At 38.2% G+C, this 24,014-nt stretch overlaps 1 protein-coding gene across 1 annotated transcript in view; it reads left to right on the top strand.

The window, feature by feature from the left end:
• The window catches only part of MMP16 (matrix metallopeptidase 16), a 200,528-nt gene that overhangs the window by 82,123 nt on the left and 94,391 nt on the right, over positions 1 to 24,014 (top strand). Inside the window, exons 2-3 of the mRNA XM_009945590.2 lie at positions 12,175 to 12,323; positions 20,073 to 20,195. Coding sequence (XP_009943892.2) covers positions 12,175 to 12,323; positions 20,073 to 20,195 — 272 coding nt within the window. The remainder of the gene's footprint in view (positions 1 to 12,174; positions 12,324 to 20,072; positions 20,196 to 24,014) is intronic.

Raw genomic sequence — 24,014 nt, forward strand, 5'->3', positions numbered from 1 at the left:
AACTGTGTTTCCCTGGTTCATGGTCAGGTCCCTTCTTGCTTTTAGAAACAGTGAAACAGAAGAAACAACTCTGCGCTACAATACTGTGATGGTAAGCATAGTCAGAATAATGCCAGCAATATATAGATGGATGACACCAAAATAATCAGCTTGTGGGTGAGGCACTGCAAAGATGTAGGGATCAAAGATGCTAGTGCCAAGGCAATGAAAAGGTGGGGTAATCTTCTGGAGTGTGGTGAAAGAGTCACTCTGAACTCTTGCCTTGCTTGATACATCACCAAACAACAGTTGCCTTTATATAGCATTTTATATGTTCCAAACCATGTCTGGATTCTTGCAATGCTGTGCTGAAAAACGTTCGGAAGCATCGCTCATCGCTCATTCTTATTTTTTACTACCATGAAAGCCAGCTGATCTTCCCAGGAACCTAGTGGGCCTGTGGCTCAGAAACACAGAATCACAGAATCACAGAATGGTAGGGGTTGGAAGGGACCTCTGTGCGTCATCTAGTCCAACCCTCCTGCCGAAACAGGGTTACCTACAGGAGGCTGTAGAGGACCTTGTCCAGGCAGGTCTTGAATATCTCCAGAGAAGGAGACTCCACAACCTCCCTGGGCAGCCTGTTCCAGTGCTCCGTCACACTCAGAGGGAAGAAATTCTTCCTCATGTTCAGACGGAACTTCCTGTGCTTCAGTTTGTGCCCATTGCCCCTTGTCCTGTTGCTGGACACTACTGAAAAGAGCTTGGCCCCATCCTCCTGACACCCGCCCTTCAGATATTTGTAAGTATATATTAGGTCCCCTCGCAGCCTTCTCTTCTTCAGGCTGAACAAGCCCAGCTCCCTCAGCCTCTCCTCATAGGAGAGACATTCCAGTCCCCTCACCATCTTTGTAGCCCTCCGCTGGACTCTCTCCAGTAGCTCCTCATCTTTCTTGAAGTGGGGAGCCCAGAACTGGACAGAGTACTCCAGATGAGGCCTCACCAGGGCAGTGTAGAGGGGAAGGAGAACCTCCCTCGACCGGCTGGCCACACTCCTTCTAATGCACCCCAGGATGCCATTGGCCTTCTTGGCAGCCAGGGCACACTGCTGGCTTATGGTTAACCTGTCGTCCACCAGGACACCCAGGTCCCTCTCTGCAGAGCTGCTCTCCAGCAGGTCCACCCCAAGCCTGTACTGATGCATGGGGTTGTTCCTCCCCAGGTGCAGGACCCTGCATTTGCCTTTGTTGAACCTCATCAGGTCCCTCTCTGCACAACTTTCCAGCCTGTCCAGGTCATGCTGAATGGCAGCACAGTCTTCTGCTGCATCTACCACACCTTACAGTTTGATGTCATCAGCAAACTTGCTGAGGGTACATTCTAACTCTTCATCCAGGTCATTGATGAAGAAGTTAAACAAGGCTGGGCCCAGTACTGACCCCTGAGGGACACCACTAGTTACCAGCCTCCAACTAGACTCAGCGCCTCTGACAACAACCCTCTGAGTTCTGCCATTCAGCCAGTTCTCAATCCACCTCACCAAACACTCATCCAGCCCACACTTCCTGAGCTTCCCTAGGAGGATATTATGGGAGACTGTGTCGAAAGCCTTGCCGAAGTCTTGGTAGACAACATCTACGGGTCTCCCTTCATCTACCCAGCCACTCATGTCATCGTAGAAAGCTATCAGATTGGTCAGGCATGATTTCCCCTTGGTGAATCCATGCTGACTACTCCTGATAACCTTCTTTTCCTCCACTTGCTTGTTGATGACGTCCAGGATAAGCTGCTCCATCACCTTTCCTGGGATGGAGGTGAGGCTGACCGGCCTGTAGTTCCCTGGGTCCTCCTTCTTGCCCTTTTTGAAGATTGGAGTGACATTGGCCTTTCTCCAGTGCTCGGACACGTCTCCTGTCCTCCAGGACCTCTCAAAGATGATGGAGAGTGGCTCAGCAATGACATCCGCCAGCTCCCTCAGCACTCATGGGTGCATTGTCGGGGCCCATGGATTTGTGGACGTCGAGATCGCTTAAGTGATCCCTCACACAGTCCTCCTCGACCAAGGGAAAGTCATCCTCTCTGTAGGCTTCCTCTCTTACCTCTGGGGCCTGGGATTCCTGAGGGCCAGCCTTGGCACTGAAGACTGAAGCAAAGAAGACATTCAGTAGCTCTGCCTTCTCCACATCCTCTGTCACCAGGACACCTGCCTCATTCAGCAGCGGTGTCACATTGTCCCTAGCCTTCCTTTTGCTGCTGATGTAGTTGAAGAAGCCCTTCTTGTTGTTTTTGACATCCCTTGCCAGCTTCAATTCCAGGTGAGCCTTGGCCTTCCTTGTTGCATCCCTGCATGCTCTGACCACATTCCTGTACTCTTCCCAAGTGGCCTGCCCCTCTTTCCACATTCCATGGACCTTTCTCTTCCACCTGATCTCCACTAGAAGCTCCTTGTTCAGCCATGCAGGTCTCCTGCCTTCTTTGCTCGATTTCTTTCTCAGGGGGATGCACCGCTCCTGAGCATGGAGGAAGTGACATTTAAACAGTGACCAGCACTCTTGGCCCCCCCTGCCTTTGAGAGCCCTGTCCCACGAGATTCCTCCCAGTAGCTCCTTGAAGAGGCCAAAGTTAGCCCTCCTGAGGTCTAAGGTTTTGATCCTGCTTATCGCCCTGCTTCCTCCACGCAGGATCCTGAACTCGACCATTTCATGGTCACTGCAGCCGAGTCTACCTCCAACCTTCACATCCTCCACCAGTCCCTCCTTGTATGTTAATACAAGGTCCAGCAGCGCGCCTTTCCTTGTTGGTTCCTCCACCACTTGCATCAGAAAGTTATCTTCGATGCTCTGTAGGAACCTCCTGGATTGCGCCTGCCTAGCTGTGTGGTCTTCCCAGCTGATGTCAGGGTGGTTAAAGTCCCCCATGAGAACCAGGGCCTGTGATTGTGAGGCTGCTTGCAGCTGCCTGTAGAAGGCTCAGCTAGGATTGTTCTGACTTCGGTCTCATCTTTGTTTTTGATATATGCCAGTCACCTTGATCTTGCCAGTGGTGTGCTGGGATCCAGGCATCTGAATGAACTCCACAGTTACATATAACAACCCACAGAAAGCAGTAAAAGAAAGAGAAAAATCAAAACCCAGCAAAGGTCAAGGATATTCCAGGTAGGAATACATGAGTAACGTCTCAGAAGATACACAGAAGGAGGGAAAAAGGGAAAACAATTAAAAGGTTTGAGAAATAATATGAATCTTACAGGGACTGGAGGTTATGGAATCTTGTGGGCAGTCTCCGTACTACACAATATGATGGCTGTCGAACAAGAAGACCACAATTCTTGCAAAATGTATACCAGAAGCCAGACTGCTTAGCTATAAGGCAAAAAGTTGTAAGATTGCACCCAAGTTCTTCCTTAGTTTAAGATTCATAAACAAAATGTGTTATTCAATCGGAATCGTAGAAAGAGAGCTCTGTATACATTTAACTTTCTCGGACTTCTTTTAACCTTTGCACATGAGGACTTTTTTCCCTAATCTTGCAACACTCTGCTAGACAGGTTATCTCCACCATTTACCTCCTGATTTTTTTCTCAATGACTGTGGATGACTACGAAGAATTACTCATTATTTTTTCTACTTTATCTTGTTTAAAAGATTGAATTACTCAACACCCCTTGTACATAAGGATTTTCACTCTCTCCTTCCTATAAACTGTTTCTTCATTTCACACTGAACTAGATCGTCTGTTTCTGATGAAGGAATTGACTCTCATTCTTAGTTTGTTCAGTGTAGCAGAATGGGACTCTTGCTTCTTATAGAAAACTGACTTCTACTGCATAAATACTAATAATTAGTGCTATTGCCATGTTCGTATTTCTTGATTCTCTGCCAGTTCTTTTTTCATCCTCACATTAGAAGCAGTGTCAGTGCCTTATAGGCCGAAGGTAAAAGGGTCCATGAGACATGCTGGCTGTTTAGGAATATAGTATGTAGGCATGTTTTCCCTCCTAAACAACGACTGTTGCTTTCTTAGAGATCTTGGAATGACACTGGGTACAAGTATGTGAGTTTTAATACCAAATGAAGTCTCCTCCATGAGCAGAGTGTTTGAAAAAAATCAGTCACTATAAACGTAATTTGAAGGAGCACCTGCTTACCCAAAGTTAGAAGTCTTCTGTTTCAGACCAGAGTTCTGCAGTGAAGTCAACTTAGCAATACTGCTGGAATTGCTAATTTAAATCAGCCAGCCTTAGGACATGTGCATGCACCTGTCTACCTTTCTCTGTGCGAGCTAAAATATACATTCACTTCAGTTGAGAGTAGTGTACACAGTAAAAAAATCTATTGTTTTGTTTGACCATAGGAGAATTAGTCTGGAGTAATTTTAGAGTAATTATTACGACAGACCTTTGGGGAAAAAAGCTATAAAAATGTCCATAGTGACTTAATGGGATTTCTGATCCCTTGGTGACTTTTCCATGGTTTGAGCCAGTATGAGCAGGATTCTACAAGTCTTCAGGATATTACAGTTTGGGGAGCTTCAGTCCAGAATCACAGAATCACACAGAATGATTGAGGTTGGAAGGGACCTTTGGAGGTCATCTGGTCCAACCTCCTGCTCAAGCAGGGCCACTGAGAGCAGGCTGCTCAGGACCATGTCCAGATGGCTTTTGAATATCTCCGAGAATGGGGACTCCATGACATCTCTGGACAACCTGTTTGACGACCCTTACAGTCAAAAAGTGCTTCCTTATGCTTAGAGGGGACGTGCTGTGTTTCAGTTTGTGCCCATTGCCTCTAATCCTATCACTGGGCACTGCTGAAAAGAGCCTGGCTCCATCTTCTCTACTTTCTCCCTTCAGTCATTTGTATACATAGATAAGATACACCCTGAGCCTTCTCTTTTCTAGGCTGAACAGTCCCAGCTCTCTGTCTTTGCTCACAGGAGGAATGCTCCAATCCCTTAATCATCTTCATGGCCCTAGAAGTTTCATTTTTTTTTTCCAAAACAGTCATGACTTATCCAGCCAGATTATTCAACACAGCATTCTTGTCCCTACAGAGCACTTCATATTTTCCTAGAAGCTATAGAAAATCTAGTAAGATGTAAGTAGAGTGTCTCCTAACATGCACTCTATGATTGAGCGCTTACATCTACTAGAACTGTTAGTTCTATTTGTGGAAGTTTTTCCACTGGTCTGGGTCCATGCCAGACTTCTCCAGAGATTTCTGTTAGTGACTGGAGAAAATTTCCCTGATCAACTAATGAATATGGTCGGCATTCTGCAGTTATAAATGTGCAGACTGTTACAGGGAATGATCAAGGTATGAGTTTCTTTCCAGGGCAAGGAGTTGTGGTTTTAACACTAACCTGGTCTCAGTACAGGCACTCAGTAGAAGTAATGAACGAAAAATGTGACTCCTGCCTTTGGAGCTCGGTAGTATCTGATCCCTTTTCCAAATGTATTTCAGAGTTTCTCCAGCACAGCGATAGATGCAGATCCCACATCTGTCACTTACTAGTAGGTCCCCACCTGCCTGGGATCTGCAAATGGCTCTGTCCTGGTGCTCCTGGATGCTCTTTTACACCTTCCACTCCTACTGCTCTCAAGCTATATTGTTGTTTTTCCGTGCACAAGTGTGGCAGTAAAGGAAAGGATTTATAATATTTAAACTAAATTTGAATTATAAATGAGTGGAAATCAGCAAACAGTTTTGAATATATTTTGCCTTTTTACTTTTGCCACTCCTTGGACTCTGAGTTTGGTTCAAGTCACTAACCAGGCAGAGCTTCTCGCCTTGGGCTGCAGTCTTGATTCTTGCCATGGAGTTTCCTCTCACTGGGAACAGGAGCTCCCTTTAAAAATTATCTCAGTCACTATGCACTTGCATGGGGAAATTCCAGACTCTGTCCGCTCTGTCCTGACTTCATGTAGGAAGAGACATACAAGATCATGTATAGGTGAGTCTGGGTTTGTACTATCTTAGACTTATGTAATATGAACATTCAGTTTCACATCCATTTAGTAGCTGGAACGCAGAAAAAACTATAAGCATCTACATGCTAGAACAGTGGAGATGCCTCCGCTAATTTTGAATTATCTAGCTTCAGCAACATTGAACTCAATGAGGCCTAATTTATCCTCTTTTTCAGCCCACTGTGAGCCCAACTCCACTACTTCTAGTACTGCGTGTCGGTATTTACTATAGTGCAGGCTGCAACCTAGACATCACACAGACTTTTCTGAATTATTAAGTCTTTGTTACAAATTCTGTAATCCTGAGTAAAATCACCATCATTGATGTGTGTAAGAATATACGAATACCACATCTAAATTGTTTTTCTGGGAGTTGCCACAGTAGTTCACGAGAAAAGAAGATGGTCACTTTCTAGTTTAGGTCGCTGGAGAATTAAATTTTGCAAGTTGGTATTTTGACTTTGTGGCATTTTGATAATGATGAACAAGATAGTTGCTTGGTCTGAAGGTGATTCCTTCTATTTAAGATCATTTCCATCCTGCTATACAATTTCCAAGAAGTGGATTTGTTTGTGAGCTTCAATTCATTCCAGACCAGTATGTTCTTAACATGCAGGCTTTGTTTTAGCTGTTGAGGGTTATTTATCTCAAATTACAACCCTAGGTAGCAAATCAATCATAACCATTAAGCTATTAAATTATCTATCATAATTCATATTCTCATTCTGTAGGCGTTTTTGATAGACTAAGTTAGACTCTCCTGGACTATATGTTCTTGTTATATGCTTTTTTTTGGAAGTATTTTTCTCACTAGATAGGTAATATACACAATATACCCATTCTGTAAGTTCTCGTCAGTGTCTTCTGTTAAAAAGAGAAAACATCGCCAATGAGGAACTGATGGCATTAGAGATATGAGGTAGGAATAATAGCAGAAGATTCCCCATAATGCTCTGTGTAAACACTTTTGTCTGTCTCTGGCTGGCTGGCAATCAAGTTGTCACTGAAAAGTCAGTATTGGCTGCAATAGTTAGGTCTGTAGTTAAAACCCGCCATTAGCCATGATTAATTGGCCTAAATGGAGAAATGACCTGGTCATGAGGATATTAATTCTGGAACTGGCTGATTTATCCAAACCATGGTAAAAGCCTTCAATCTCTTTTCAAAATGACATGAGCACTTGAACTGCTAAATCCTGTTGTGATCAATGTAAGTTAAACTCTGAAATGTATGCTTTTTGAAAATATAAATCTCCTGAATTACTCAGGCATTTAAAATCATTTCACTTATAGTCTCTTTGTTGGAAGCATATTAAAAAAAAAAGTCAAAATATTTTGAAATTATGAAATCTCACAGTTTTACTCAGTACAGACAGGAATTTTGTTTGCATGATAAAATCTAAGAAAGGAACAGGAATACATGAATAATAATGATATGCAGCTGCACTACTGAAGGTGTTTATGAAATTGTTTTGATTCGTGCTTTATTAGACTGTTTGATTTACTAAGCTTTCAGGTTCATAGAACATAATTGTACTGTAGCTTAAACTATGTACTGTCATTCAGGAACATTAATAATTTGTTCATAAGATATCTTCTTAGAAATCAGTAAGCTCTCTGAAACTCTGATTTTCTTCATAATATTCTTGCTTAATCTTTAATGATAATGTATGGGTTTTATTTGTTCTTAGTAACAGTTTGGTGTCAACATACTGTTTTTAAGAGCACGCTTTCTTCCCAAACTAGCAAAATTCTGAATGATTGAAATCCATTGGTGTATTTGATACACTTCAAGTTAGCCCATGTTTTATCCTTTAGAGGAGACAAGCATACAGCTGTGTGGAAAAATGCCATCTATTCCATAGCCAGATGATTTGTATAGCATTGCATCATAGCAAAAACATCCCCAAACCTTAGGCTTCTAGTCCATGAAATCCAAAATCTGGAAGGTGATACAGTTCGTGTGCTGAGCACTTACAGGTTCCATGGACTCCTGCAGAAGTTGCAGGTCTCAACAAACTCCTAGCATCTCTACAGCTTTCATCACCAATGGATTCTGTTTATCTTTTTCCTTACAATTATGAAAAGAGAGGGTGGAATTATGGTCAAGGATTTTTCCTGGTGGAGAAAGTGTGTGTAAAGTATGGTTTTATAATTTTAAAATGTGTAGATAAATGGGACATAAACCTTGAAGTTCAATTAGTAAGACAAAAAATATTTTTAGGCTAATTTTATTTCTGGGTTTGTTTTTTTTTTCCCCCAATGAAGTATTTGAGTGTCTGTGTTCTTCAGAATTACTCCTAGCACTTCAGCTAAACTCCAGTGTTTTTTAATAGGCTAACAATGGGAACTAACACACAAATCTAGTGCAAGCCGATGCTTAGAAAAGATAGATTTTTGCTTCTAGTTTCCTGGAGGTTAATGTGGACAATGAAAAAAGATTAAGTGAAAGAGATTTCTTTATTTAAAGGAGATTAAAAAGAGTGACTCACACAAGTAAGTTCAAATACATAAAAGGCTGCTGCAGAGGGGAAAGGAATAATCGCTTCCTCTCAGCCGTAGCAGGTTACTCCCATAGCAGGTAAAATGAGAAGTTACAGGCTTAAATTATAGTAAAGGAGATTCAACTCTAAGGCAAACTTCACAGCAGTAGGATAGTAAAGCACTGTAACAGATAGGGAAGTGGTGGAACCCATTGTATTCCAGCTATGTTTTTCTGTGGTTACCATGACAGGTTACCATGGCTTTCATTTTGCTGCAGGACAAGAAAGTCCTGCCCGAAAGCTTCACTTGAAGTATCAGTATTTTATCTTCCTAAAGTGTATAAAGGAATGGGACATATCACTGATTTTGGAGTCTGTGCAAAGGGTGTCTGTTGGCACCCCAGACATTATGTTAGATGGATCTACTTTACTATTTCCGTACATTCTGCATTAAGACAGAAAGACATCTAATTTCAGTAGAGGGGGAAGAGGAAATGCTTGTGGTCATAATTTCTTTAATAAGTTGCCTCAAAAATACAAGGCTGTGAGAAAATGATTTTCCTTTGTTCTCCTGCTGTGTCTGTTTCTTTTCTTCTTTGTTGTTTTACCCACCTATATATTTTGGACTTAATTTTAAAGTTAAGCTTCTCCTCTGTAGTTCCCAGCGTTTGGACTATGCACAATAGCATCTGAGGGGTATATTTCAGGTATCTGGCAGACTGAGCCAAGGACCTTCAAAATTTGTTAATAGAAAACTAAGGAATCTGAGGAATGCAACAGGAACTAGATTTGTTGTCTCTTACCTTGTTTCATGATCCTGTCTCATAAGGACAGAACGCTAGTAGCGTTTAGTGCTAATAAATGCTACTAACTCTTGAGCATTCACCAGATTTTAGTCTTGGTGGTCAATTTGTCTGAATTTTTAAACAAGAAACTTGCTTTCAGAGTGCTGTGTGACTTTCTGGTATGTTGGCTGTGTCTTCTAGTTGCTATTGTGAAGGTTGAGGGAAGACCCAGGTGGTTTATTTACTTTGTTCAATGATAGGGAGTGACTATCAGGCATCCTGTACTTAACTTGTCTTTAAGTCTTTTTAGAAGGGGAAAAGCTACACAGTCCTCTCCTGCTGTTTCTGAGCCACCTCTCTTTTCTTTGTGTACAGTGGCACTGTACTAGATTCCAGTTTGTCCTCTCTACTCCACTTCTCCCATGAGCAGTACTCCGCAAGATATTTTTTCTGTCTCTCTTTTTATAGCTTTTCTAAAAGTCAGATATCAGAAGGTTTATCTCCTGGTAAATTTGGTTACTTGTAACCGCATACTGCTGTCTCCTTCAGTTGTGCCACCGTGAGAATGGTTTTAAGTGGTAATAGGTGGCCTCACAAGCCTACCAAGAAATTTTGTGTGCCCTTAACACCCAGAAGAGAGCTTCATGAAATGCTCTGCTCTGTGTCTGCATACCAAATTCATGCTGAGAAGGTGACAAGAAGGAGACATCATTTTCAACAACAGTGACATGCTGCTCAGAATTTTCTTCCCTGACTGATCATTTGTTTTAGTACCACTGACTTGAGAAGATGAATCTCAAAAGAACGCCATTCTTAAATATGCATATTGTAAATATTAATTCAAAAGAACTCTACAAGCTACATTGAAATCAACCCACCCCATGTCTAACTTATTTTTTACTTTCCTTGTCTTATTTCCACCTATTGCATTGGTCTTGCCAACCTTCCAGTTCTAGCTGGCGTTTCAGAGCTGTCTTCCAGTAGTGGAAGGAAAAACAGACTTCCTGTGCAAAGTGAAACATAAACTAAATTATTCGTGTGATGACCCGAATCTAGCACAAGCTTAGTGTTCACAAGTTCACCTTTGAAGCTGAAAGGTACAAGAAGTCAGGAGTAGATAGCGTTGGATGTAGCTACTGATTGTAGCAATTAATTTATACTGGAAATAATAGCATCTTCCTATATATTGAACAAAATTTTATTCTTATTCTCAATGGCTCCTGTGCATAGGGATAGTGTGAAGGTGAAAGAGATTTGACTGGGTCTTAATCCTGCCTATACTGTATCTCCATTGTGCGGAGCTCACAAACTTGTGTCTGAACTGCACTGTGGGAAAATAAACCTGTTTAAATTAGAAATATCTAAACTCATAACCTGAAGATTTCCTCTGTCTTTAGTGCCAGTTTGATGTTTAATTTATGTTGAGCCAATGTTCACCTGTAATACACATTCAGTGTTAGTAAAGAGAACGATAGCAGTGAGTTCATCCATCATCCATCTTCACTGGGTCCGTAAAAGAGTGCACCTCCTACATGATTAACCTGCTGTGGAACTGAATTGGATGGGCTCTTTAAGGTCCCTTCCAACCCAAACCATTCTATGATTCTGTGATTGTATAGGATAGACTCTGCAAGCTAAACTTAAGGCTGAGAATTGCAGACTACGCAGTTTGGTGTTAGGCTGTGTATAAACAGTGTGTATAAACAGATAAAAAACCCAGAAGTGTTGTATAAGGCAGACAGAGCCCACGACACACTAGGAAGGGAGAGTGGGTGGGTAGCATTCATTAATGTAATGATTCAGAATCCAGGAGCTGGGGTGTGATACGTTTGAAGCAGGTGGCTGAACCATTTTTTTAATTTGTTTATCCATTCATTTTTTTTTAAGAACAGAAGATCAGATTTATGGGGTCGCAAGTACTTTGTTACTGGGTAGAGTGAAGATGCAGCAATACAATTCAGCTGTGTCTTATAGCTTGGCGATATATGTACCTTTCATTCTAGTGAGTAGTTCCAGTCCTTAGATGAGAAACTGAGACATTTTTAGAGATGCATCAGTGCTCTCCTTGTCTCAAAAGTCTTATGCTGTGCTTTGTGTAGGCTAGATTTTGAGAAAGCTTAGAAACATTAAGATAACTGCAGCTACTTGTTAATGAAACATTGCCTCAAGAGGACAGCATTATTCAGAGGGTTTTTCCAGGTGTTCTTAACGTATTGGCTTTCATCTGTAAAGCTTTCAGTTGTTTGGACCGTGTCTTCTCCCTCTCAACCCTACACAATTAAGATCATAAACAGTTGGCAGTAAATCCGTCTTGACTTAAAAAGGAAGATCCTATTATCAAGGTGTTTCCTGTAAGTGGGGACAGATTTTGCTGCTTCACTATCTCCTGGTCACCTGCTTTGCCTAGAAGTATGTGATTTTGATATTCTTCTCAGAAAGCTGAATGCCTCCCTGCCCTCTGCTTCATATCCTTTGAGAGACAATAACAATATAGTGTGTGTGAGAGCTATTGTGGATTTATTACTGTAGTTGGTGAATATTATTATGTACCCTGTGGACAGTCAATTATATGTGGCATATATTGTAGATTTTGTATTTTGTCTGCTTCAAAAATTTCTTGAAGTGCCTAGAGCCAGAGTTAGGTGCTTAAGTTATAACTTCAAATAAATAAATATATTAAGTAAATAATCGAAGCAGGCAGATGCAGATAATAAAGAGAGTTGGCTCCTGGGTAGAAAACACTGTAAGTCTAAAAGCAGCAGAATCTTTAATAAAGGTGATTAAATAAAAGCCTCAAAGAATTTCTTCTGTGCAAAAAAACCCCAAAACCAACCCCAAACTAACAGGATTTATGCTTGGTGAATTTGAAACTTCATTATATATGGTACAAAACTGATTACTATAGAGCATTTTATTTACCTATAATTTCTATTTAATAGCCACTGCACTTGTCATTGCAGGTATGGTTACAAAAGTATGGCTACCTTCCACCAACTGACCCCCGAATGTCGGTGTTGCGCTCTGCAGAAACCATGCAATCAGCTATAGCTGCCATGCAGCAGTTCTATGGCATTAATATGACAGGAAAAGTGGACAGGAACACAATTGAGTAAGTAACCAGTACTGAACTGCTCTTGACTTTTCTGTTTCAAGCAGGGTAAAGTAGAACTGGAAAAACTTTGTAACACATGAAGCAGGGTGACCCGGATATCCAAATATCATTGCAGCTTCAGATGAGGAGTTTAAGTGTTTCTCTCTTTTTTTTTTTTTTTAATCTTCTGAATTTCATGGCAGCAGGTGGTCACCTGCCTAACTGCTGTCTGCCTTTGGGCATGTGATTGTAAAGAAAATGTTTGATGGTTAACTAAAGAACGGGCCAAAAGGTTATCAGTGTGGAAATGGAGAAACCTGTTCGAAATTGGCAAGAATTCATGAAATATTTCACAGTGGAAAGGGTCTTTTCATACTGGAAAATCTTTAGCGTAAATTTCCATATCCTCATTGAAAAAATCTGAGCACACTTCACTGGCCCATTCATTTAATGTTTTCTAGTAACAAGTGTGACCAGGTGCGGTCATTTTAACATGCAGTAGTTTTGGACTAGTTTTGTATGTCCTTTACAATTCTGAAGTAGTGTAAGGCTGTCAGTGTCTGACTTTACTAACAGACAAAATTTATAAAACAGCTATTCCAAACAACTCTATACTATGACAAATTTTAAAAATGTGCCAGGAAAATGCAAAAAAAAAGAAGAAGTATTAGTACACAATTAAGAAGATGTATCTGGGATTAAAATTTGAAGTGCCTTTTGGACTCATTACAGTTATAATGCAATAAAGTTCATGTTGTGATTTTAGGAGAAGTTACTTTGCATGAAAAGCAAACCATAACAAAATAGTACTGTCACTACATGTCCAACATTTAGTTTATTGAAATATATTTCTAGTACTTCTCTAAAATGCTTTTTTGGGGGGAGGAGATCCTCCTTCATTTCCCATTTACCAGTCTCAATGTGATGTGTCATCTTTCATTATTCTTTTTTGGCAAAGTAGCTGACATAAATGATTTTTCTATCATTTAGAGTTTAGAGAAGAGAATACCCAAAATGCTGACAGGATTGGAAAAATCATTTTATTCCACTGGCACATGCATTATTGCATTGAAAAGCAATAAAGCAAAGCAGATTTTAGGTCTGCCCTAAGGGGAGGTGAGTTGATCACACATCCTTCAGTTTAGGAATTTAAAGGACCTTGGAACATGCAGTGCAATAGCAGTAAACGCCTAGTGAGAGAGCCATGCTCAAAAGTATGTTTCTGATGTGATCTGCAGGGTGGAGAGGCTAGGCTCTTTATACAGCTTCAGTGACTGATCCTTGAGGGGAGAGTGCTGCTATACCAGTCACTAGTAGCCATTTAAAGACACATTAGTGACCGCTTTATGAGAGGCAATATGTTTCACTAAAAGCAAAATAAGCTGTTCACAGTTAGCAGTACAGAGAAGACAGTGGTAATATAAGGAAAAGCAGAGGCCACCTCTTAGTTTAGAGTATCAGCTAGTGAGCTGAAAAAACCCAAACCAATCCAAAACTTTAATTGCAAAGGGAAGTGGTTTATGTTTGCTAAATTGGGCTAGTTGGCCAGCATGTCGGCAAGGTTGTCTTTACTTCTTCTGCTATGTAAGAGACAAAGGAATCTATCTATGCAGTAGTCTAAAACATTAATTTTACAGTCTGGTGGGTATTGAGTCTTCCAGACCTTTTGAGGCATGTTTTTCTTCTACACAGAAAGATATTTTACAGCATGACTATTCTTAGGTACATATAACTTATGCTGGCTGAATTCTGCATTTGCTTATGCGTTTGGAGTTGTGTTAACTTGAATCAAATTTGTAACAGAACTGATTCTTAAAGGCTTATCACGTTTGCATTAGTGTTGAGAAAAAAATAAACTCATTAAACTGTGACCTCCAGTTACCATCAATTAATACGACTGAAAATTCATGAGAGATATGACTATATAACAAAGGATAAATATTTTTTATCAGTTGTTCATTTATGGCAGTATTTTGTAAATGTTTCAAAAAATTCTCACTTTCATCTACACAAAAAGTACATATACTCTCTTTTGGCCAGAGATATGTGGTAGTTTACCATTTTTTTCTCTGTGATTAATATGTTATAATCACGTACGATTCTGGGATTATAAAATAAAGAGTACAGCAGGAACCTCGTAAAAACATGTTCTGATCTTGTACTTGAGGATTTACCTGCTTCTCTAGCATATCTTGAGTAGAGATTACATGTGCCTCTGTCTCAGAACAGCAAACAATTAAAAAAAGTTGTAGTAGTAACTTGATAGAAACCAACTTTGGGGATATTAACAGAGAAATAATGTCCTGCAGCAGCAGAATCAAAAGTCTCCTGGGGGCATTTTGTTGCTCTAAATAAAGATAATCCCTCAATGAGTATTTTGGTATGCATAGATATGAACAGTGTTCTTCTTCCCCCTACTATTCACCATTCGCTTGTTTTTACTATATTTTTTGATTTATTTCTCAAGTGTCTTGAAAAGCATAATGCATGCTAATTGCTGGGAATAAGGAAGAGTAAGTGGTAGAAAAAGATATCATTATAGTGGCATAAAACTATGACGAACATTCTGGATACAAGTATCATGACAACGGCAAACCCAATGGAAATACTGTCTGATATTTGCATGGGGTGCCACAGTATTCGCTGTGATTCATTTACATATTACCAAACCCAGTCAACGATTCATTAAAAAAGGAGACATCTGAAAATGGACCCAATGTTGGTGTTCAGGTCTTTCACATCCGCAAACCAAACATACTAAGCAGAAGACTAGATGTTGTCTTTTCTTAAAACTGCTATACATGTTAATTTCCAAAACATGATTTGCAGATTAAAAGAGTACATTACAAACTTCTTGGTATACAGATAGAATTATTGTGTATAGGATGATGACTAAATCTATGCAATAGTTACAAATCATTAATTTTATTTTAATGTCATCCTGTGTAAATAATGACAAATGTGCTATTTTAATGCTCAGATGAGCTTCTAACCAAGTTTACTTCAAGGTTCATAATTAAGATCTAATCATATTTATGTGTGATCTCTGCTGTTTGCATATTAATTATCAGTCACAGAGTAAGAGTGAATTTTGAGCTGTTGAAATCAACTCAGTGGTCTATTTTATTAGTAAATGTTGTTTTACAAAAGTTATACATATGGTCGTGTACCCTCAGCAAACATTCAATGAGAAGCCTTGCAGACAAATCATCATCAATAACAGGGCTGAAATACAGTATCTTACATCACTTTTTGGCTGCTTCCTATTACTCAGAGGAGTGTCAGCAAAGTCCTTTAATAATGGACTACACTAGGGAAGAGTAAAGGTATTTAGAAAACATACCTATCTCTCCTCACAAGAAGTTTAAGGGCACCATTCAGTTTTCTTAAATAAATGTGGATATTTTTTCAGCCACTAAGTCAAGTTGCACTCTCCCTTTTATTTTCCTTTTTTGCTATAACTCTGCCAAAAAAAACCCAAACCGAACCACCGCTACCAAAACCATTATACAGCCTAAGGAGCAGTTTTGATTAGGGATAGACAAGGGCAGGCGTTTAACCAAATGTAGACGTTTTTAACGTTTTGATTCCACGTTAGACCGAAACATTTTCCTGGAGGCTTAATAAAGTAAAGAGACAGAAAGACATTCTTCCTCTTAACCCGCAAAGAACAAAACATGGTTAGGCGACTGGCTTGAGTTATTAGAAGTTAAATTGCAGCTCACTCTCTACTGGAAGAGCATTACAGTTTTGCTGCATATTTTTATTTTAATCTTTTTTTGATTTTCTGAGTGTCTAAACTGTTTTAATTCTCTTGACATATATAACTCCTCAAGATTCAAACTAATGGAGTGAAGAGAGGAATTTGATGTGACATAGTCTACAAGTAGAGTAGATTAGTCACAATTAAGCCTCTTTATTGAGTACTGATAAAATATTAATTTTGAGAGGCTGCTGCATAGAAGATTTCTACAAGTCCAGAAACAAATAGATGAAAGAGGGACAAAGTAATTACCGGTACACACCTTTTTTAAATGAAAAACAATTATTTAATTACACTCCAGCAAGCAATCAAGAAGATGGAAGACCTTCATCATATTGTGTTAAGAGCAGTTATATTTGGAAGGAAATATAAATGAATGTTTTATTTGTCAATTCCCCCCCAAATGGAAAAGAATATTACACATTAAGCATCCCCAAATGTAGTGAGCATTAGTGGTTACTACTGACAGAAGTCTGCTTCCCAGTCAATGTGAGAACAATTACTGCTTAAAAAAATATTTTTAACATATTAAAAAAAAGGAATATTTATGTGGCAGAAGTTGTTAACATTTTGCCTTATTTCTCTGCTAGAAAATACTGAACTCCAATACTAACCATGTAATAATTTGTTTAACATTCTGACTGCTAATCTTAGCTCAGCTAAGATCTAGATGATAGATTTGGTGATAGTCCAACTCTTCAGCTGCAAATTGCATCTTTCCTGAAATTTGATATGAAGATAATTTCTTGAAAGCTAGTGAACCACTCGTGGAAAGGCTTCCATTTGATTTACACAGGGATTTATACTGTGTGTGAACCTCAGTCCCAGTTCTCATGCAAGAACAGTAAGAACATCAGTGGGCCAGACAATATGACAACATGGAGCATCCCTTGCCCATCCAAACCAACAAGGATACAAGCATAACGTTCTTGATAGGTACATACTACTTGAAAATCAATGTAAGAACAAATTGTGACTGCTTGAATTTCATAACATGTTATTTTGCGCTATGTTTTGTTTTGCTAAAAATGGATTGTCAGTAGTTCTATTAAGATAATACAAAGGTGAGTTTTGAATCCATGCTATCTACTGTTCTTGACTTCTTGTATTAAATCTTAAGTGTAAAATATTTTATGCTAACATTTTCTATAAGAGTATTGAACCTTTGACATTATTTGAGAGATTATTTCAATAACAGCTTTGCAGATTACTTTTTAATTCACAGCTTGGAATATTTACACCTGTCTGCCCCTGGCTTGCCAGTGACCAAACCCTGTTATTAAAATAGGTCTCCATCAGTTAAACCAAATAATTTAAACCTTTTCGAGGGGGGAGGAGGCCTAATTCAATTGATTTAAAGTCATTGCCATTGAAACAATACGACATTGAATGATATATTATACATTTATACAAGACCTTGACACTTTTGTACAGTGTTTCTGACAAAATAGAATAGTTATCTGTTTCTTTATTCCTTGCTTCTTTCTTTTGATGCAGTGATATCACCTTAAGGTGCGAACATGGATCTTTTGTTATGTATATGTCTTTTTCTGCAATGTGTGTGTACAGTTTCAACAGCATAATTTAAATGTACCCTGGCATTAAAATGCATGATAACTGCATGCTGATCTAAAATGCACTGCAAGCAAGTATTACGGGCAACATGAGACCTGAGCCAATTCTAATCTCATTTGCTGAAGTGCAAATATAATATAATTTTACAAAGAAGAATAGAACCACCCTTTGGTCTGTAACTAAGATCTACTTTTTTCCTTCTTTTCTTTTATTGTTAGAGCATATTAAACTTTTCAATAGTATTTCATCCCAGAAATCACTAATGTCTACTTTGTTGAACTGACACTTCTTTTAAAAAAACAGAGGAACCTGCAGTAAAGCTGCAGGGTGTTTCAACAAATACTGGTGGGGTAATGTTTTATAGATTTTACAGTATTGTCTTTGTAGACACTAGGGAAAGAAGTTTGTCTTCCTTGAAAATACAAATAATGTTTTATGTGCGTGCATACTTTGTAATTATTCTGACCAGAAATTAGAGCAAGTAATTTTCTGTTTCTTATTCGAAACGGGTAACTACAAACTCAGTGTCAGCAGTTGATGCAGTCAAATTCAGAGGTTTTGGCTTTCTCACTTGTACTACTTCATGGATGTGTCACCCATCAAAGTTCTTGCAGACACTTCTATAGTTTATCAGTGCAAGTGGGGTGTAGTGCCATCTTGGTACTATCACTAAAATTTTGCATTTCCCTGCAGGCTGGTGATCTTAACTCCTACTTGTGCATTTAATCAGTAGTTTGCTATATATCCATCGCTACAACATATATGAAGTGGTACAAGTTTTGCTGTACTTTTAAACCTCTTCACATAGGTTTATGAAAATGAGTGTGGCTGATTTGGACTGCATTAGCCCATCTCTAAAAATGAATTCAGTATGCAATATGATTTGTCTTGTATTAGAGGGTGTAAGACTTACAAATGCATATCTCATTCCTTGAGTACAGAACTGAAAAATCAGTAATTTTGTTAGACTATGTAGTTTTTAATACACTCATATACACTACGCCTTTGTGCTGCAAATATTCCATGTTTTCTTTTGGACAAGAGAAGATGGTTTTCTTAATTTTGCTTATATTGAAATAAGAATATCTACTGGAAAAGATGAACGATGGTTAGCTGGTTATTTTTTTGAGTTTTTGTTACCTGCGCATGTTTTAAAAGGAGTCTGCATTCTGAGATGGCATTTCATATTACTTTTCTGTCATCTGGTCATGTGTACATACATACAGCTGCTGTGTGTGTATTTATGAAACAATGCTTAAATACCAGTTTAATGGTAAAAAATTCATTCATGTGAACCTGAATATACAGTATGACTACTCTTGTGGTAAATACCATCAGAAGACTATAGCCTTTACATCAGTAATTATTTAGCATGACAGAGATAAAGTCAAATGAACTGGAAAAGTAACAGAGGAGATTTGTCTTTTACTCATGCAGTGAGCGTCTTTAATCTTACTGTCTTCCTGATGGTAGATTGTTCTGCAGCTATTCAGCTCACATGAAATAATAACTTCAGATGATTTTTCACTTTTATTCAAACTAAATAACCTCTTACACTGCAAGTGAGAAACAGTTCAATGATACTGCTGTTGAACTCATGCTTTTTAATTAGATATCCCAATTTTGACGTATTTGGAATGCTGACAAATTTGAAATTTTTGAAATATTGGAAAACATTGAAATATTGAAGGCCACTGTAAAAATTGAGCGGTGCTGTGGAAAGCCTGGTTCTGCTGCAATGGTCATTTTTGTTGTTTGTGATTAAATATTCTTAAGCAGAATTCTTGAGTTAAATATCTCCACTAGGAGCTTAGAGTTGCAATGAGATACTCTTCATTGTGTGTAAAGAGAGTAAGATAGAAGAACTTAATAGTACCATGAAGTTAGCAGTTTCAGTGTCTTGAATTAAAAAAAAAAAACATCTGGCAGTTGACTGGGCTCTTTCATTAAAAGAACTTGAGGCTTGTTTAAATATCATGACAATGGCACAAAAGAGAAGGATCATAGAATACAACAAATAATGTGAGAACTGTTGATTTGACTAAATCTTTGTGTATAAACTTTAACTTCACATTCAGCAAGCAAGCTAGTAATACAGATGATAATTACCCTGAATGAATCAGAAGAAATTATTGGCTGTGAAAGGCTTGTCCAGTTGTGAAGTCTCTGTTCAGAGGTTGTAGGAAAAGAAAACTAACAAAAATAACAACAAATAAATTGGTTTCTGAATCTCATGGGATGCAATTAAGTTCCACAAACTATACATCTGGTAAGAAGGCATCTGTTCCTGTTGTTAGTCATTGTTGCATGTGGACACAAAATTGACAATACTGTAACTTAAAAAAAGTATGATGTATTTATTAGTTGGATGCAGTGGTTATGATTTTTCATTTCATGTGGCTTTAACTATGTGGTGCTGTTTCTTGCAGCTGGATGAAGAAGCCTCGATGTGGTGTGCCTGACCAAATGAGAGGTAGCTCCAAATTTAACATTCGTCGGAAACGCTACGCGTTAACAGGACAGAAATGGCAACACAAACATATCACTTACAGGTACCAAAGATATTCATATAGATATAAAAATATCACTAGTAGTCCTGACTTTTAAAGTAAATACAACTTTCTGAAATATTTTTCAGTATTTTGAGAACTTTATTATTAAAATGCTATAAAAATGCTGATTTGGATAGCTCTTGGCTAAGTATGTATGTGCTACATAAGAACCAAATTATTTTAGTGGATTAGAATTGCATGCATTTAGTAACCAGTAAATTCTCTGAAGCTTTCAGCATTGATTTAACACCCAATATGTCCTTAATGTTACCTTTCAACCCTCTTGGCAACTTCTCAGGGAACATTGCTCTGAAACTAGGAGCGCTGTAATGAAACCAGATCTCTAATTGAAGTATTTAAAATAGGTGATTGAAAGGAGCAAGTCTCTGCAAAATGTAGGGGCCTACACGTCTGTTCTGAGTACAAATGAATTTGATTGTAATTGGCTGAGTCACTGACCCAACCATCTCCTGCCTACATGATGATGGGCATAGGGCTATCTGCGGGGGTGTACATCTGTATAACTCTGGAGTTTGGCATGAAGTTTACACGGTATGTTGCCTACTGTCAAACTGGGCTTTGCAGGGAAAGTTAGGTGTGAACTGTGTACTTGGTTGAGCTCTGTCAACTAAAGAAAGTGTCATTTACCTAATATAAAGTCTGTAATTTGTCAGCAAACTAAGGATTCTAATACAGTTTGTTTGAAAATTTACACAGCCTCATTGGGATTCCTGTAATATCTAACAAGGGTAAGTTCTGAGCGACAAAATAGTTTTTGAATTCATTAACTGGTGCTATTATTCATGAACCCATTTAAGTATTAAATTTTAAATACATGAGCTCTAATGGTCATATAGACTGTTCTTCATAGCACAGTGAAGAGATAATTTTATTAGTAACTGTATCGACAATATGGTTTATGTCTGAATTGGAGAATTGTATTTTAAGACATTACACACTGATACAGCTTCAAACAATAGAGAAATGACTGTAATGAGATTAGCATGCTACATTAATTGAAGTCTTATTGTTAAAGTAATGCATAGTTGGTTAGAATAAGAATGCCCACCTACAGCACTTTACATTTATCTGAATTTTAAAATTTAAATGTAGTGTGTGTGTGCACACATATGACAAGGCATGCATGGTTACCTACAAATATGTGTGTTTTTCTATCGCTCTGATTTATGCAGAGTCTGATTCTCTATTTCATTACAGAATTTTTTACAACAGTATAAATCCTGCCACTTCTGTATCTTCTGTACTGTCACCCAAGGCATTAATCATAACAACAAACGAGGGTGCCCAGTATTAAACTATGTGGCAACTATCCAGTAATCTTTCTCACTTTGAAGAATTTATAGCAATTTTTTACCTCCTGCCTTCCCTCTTGTAAAATGTTCACTTTGACAAGACCTCTAGTCAACCAGAGCTTTGAAGTGAATAAGCCTATAATGTTTTCTTTCTAGTGAATTACAGACCAAAAGACATTTAAAGTAGAAAACACAAATTTTATTAGAAAAAAAATTACTGTATTAATCTTTCTGAATTAAAAAATAAAGTAAATAAGAACAACAAAAAAAGAAATAAAATTCTTTACACGCTTCTCACCTGCTTTGCTCTTCACAGCAATTCCCTGCTTACGGGCTTAATACCAGTTAACTGAATGACATTTTAAGTTGCTTTGTTCCCTAAACTTTTGATCATATCTCTAGTGCCACTTGACTGCTCCATTTTTCTCAGTGCCACTTCTCAGTCGCTTTATAACCTGCAGGTTTCCAGCTGCATTCTGTGTCTTCCTGGCCAGTCGAACCTTGTAGTCTGAAGTGTGCCCGCTAAGCAAGCTTAGTAATTTCTGCCTCATTTCAGTGTCTTCTACTTCTTCCACTTTTCTGGAAAACAAGACTAAAACCAAAACCAAAACCCCACAAAAAACACCCCCAAAACCAATTCCTCCCCCACTCCCAACAGAACAGACACAAAATAAAGAGTAAAAAAGATGCCATCCATCACAGTTATCTTATCATAGGATTGCACACACCAGCTTTTCTGAACGGGAAGGGTAATAGCAAAAAAATGTTTTTTGTGGACATATCCATTATGTTAAAAAGAGAGCAACATATGAGCAGAACATGGACCTTAATAACAGTTAATGGCTTTTTGTAAAATATTTGGTGATTTTTTTTTTCCCAGGGATTTTGTTTGGAGCGGAGTAAGGCAAGCTTTTCAAATTTGTTGCTTATTTCAAGAAAGTATTTAATATAATACTGTAGATGTATAAACTCTTGTTGGACTCTGTGAAATCCACAGATGTGAAGTTCTTCTTTGTTTGCATTACTGTCGAATAGGTGCAATTCCAGTGCTGAGGAGAGCCTTCTGAAAGAGACCAAAAGCTACATTTACCACTTACTTTCTCTCTGGCTATTTGGTCTTAGAGTGTATCCTGAGATACTCTATTTAAATGAAATAATTGTCACTTCAGGCAAAACATCAAGTCATTATTAATGGAAAAATAGAATTGAGATCACATATAAATGCATTTTAAACTGTCTACTTATATTTTTACTCTAGCATTTTCTGTCTGATGTTATATTTTCCCCAAGAATAGCTCCTGGCACCTGTTAAATTTAAGTTAGTTAATGTTGTTCAGGTTATATTTCCTTTTAGATTGTGCCTGAAATCATGTGTAAGAGGGTCAAAACAGATACATGTGACATAATATTTTTTCTACATTTCCATATTTTCAATTTTTAATTTTTCAAGCTGAAACAGTTCCCTGAAATTTCAAGATGGACCGTAAAAGAAGTGACTTACTATTATAATTTACATTAATTATGTCCTTTTTGGCCGCATATTACATTTTGGACTTAGGTGATAATTACTCTGAGAAAAAAAATGTGTGTGCAGACAGTATTAAAATGCAGGTTCACAGTATTGGGAACATTAGCATGGAATGGACATTGTGTTGTATTAATTATACTTTCTCTCCCTCAGCGAATGCAGCTTTCTGCTTATTTGAACTGGTGAATAGGATGTTTGTAAGAATTTCTGTTTCTAATGAAGTTATGCAGCAATATTGCTTACTGTATCTTTTCTGCCCGGTATAGTTAATGCCGGTATACCTTGTAAACATTACTCGTACTTATGTTATATATTAACATGTCTTTTACAAAGAGAGAAACAGAAAGTGTTTATTTGAACCTTTTTATCAGTCAGAAGAGCTTAGGAGTGAAGGAGAACATCTAGAGTATATGACAATTATAGCCCCATTACAGAACAAACTACAAAGATCTTAATGAAATGGTCTTGACTCTTCCTTAGTGTTTTGGACCATATCAGGTTGCACAATAATATCTGAACATTATGTAGAGTTAGAGAAGAAACCTGTGAAGCCTATTAAGGAATTATTTTTTTTTAAGATGGTGTTTACAAAGACACTTATGAGTCTCAAAAAACAATCACCTGCTCTTTCACTAGGAAAGTAAATCACTCAGTACTTTAAAGAAGGAGCAACAATGTGAATCAATAAATCAATCAGCATTGTGAAAATGGAACATGAATGTTTAAATGTCCTTTTTAGACAGACAATTATGGAATATAAAGTCCTCCTCATCAGAATTCTGGGCATACTATTCATAATTTCAACTCCAGCAGTCAGTCATTGGTCAATTGCTCAGATTATTCACTCTGCAGAACACTTTTGCAAATAAAGCTGGAGAATGCTCTCTAAAAAGCCAAGCTTTGCCTTGAATTACAACCATTACTTAGAACTCATCACAATTTAAAATAAAATAAAATAATAATATAAAAACTATTCTG

Source organism: Opisthocomus hoazin, chromosome 3 (assembly GCF_030867145.1).
Source record: "Opisthocomus hoazin isolate bOpiHoa1 chromosome 3, bOpiHoa1.hap1, whole genome shotgun sequence".
NCBI lineage: Eukaryota > Metazoa > Chordata > Aves > Opisthocomiformes > Opisthocomidae > Opisthocomus > Opisthocomus hoazin.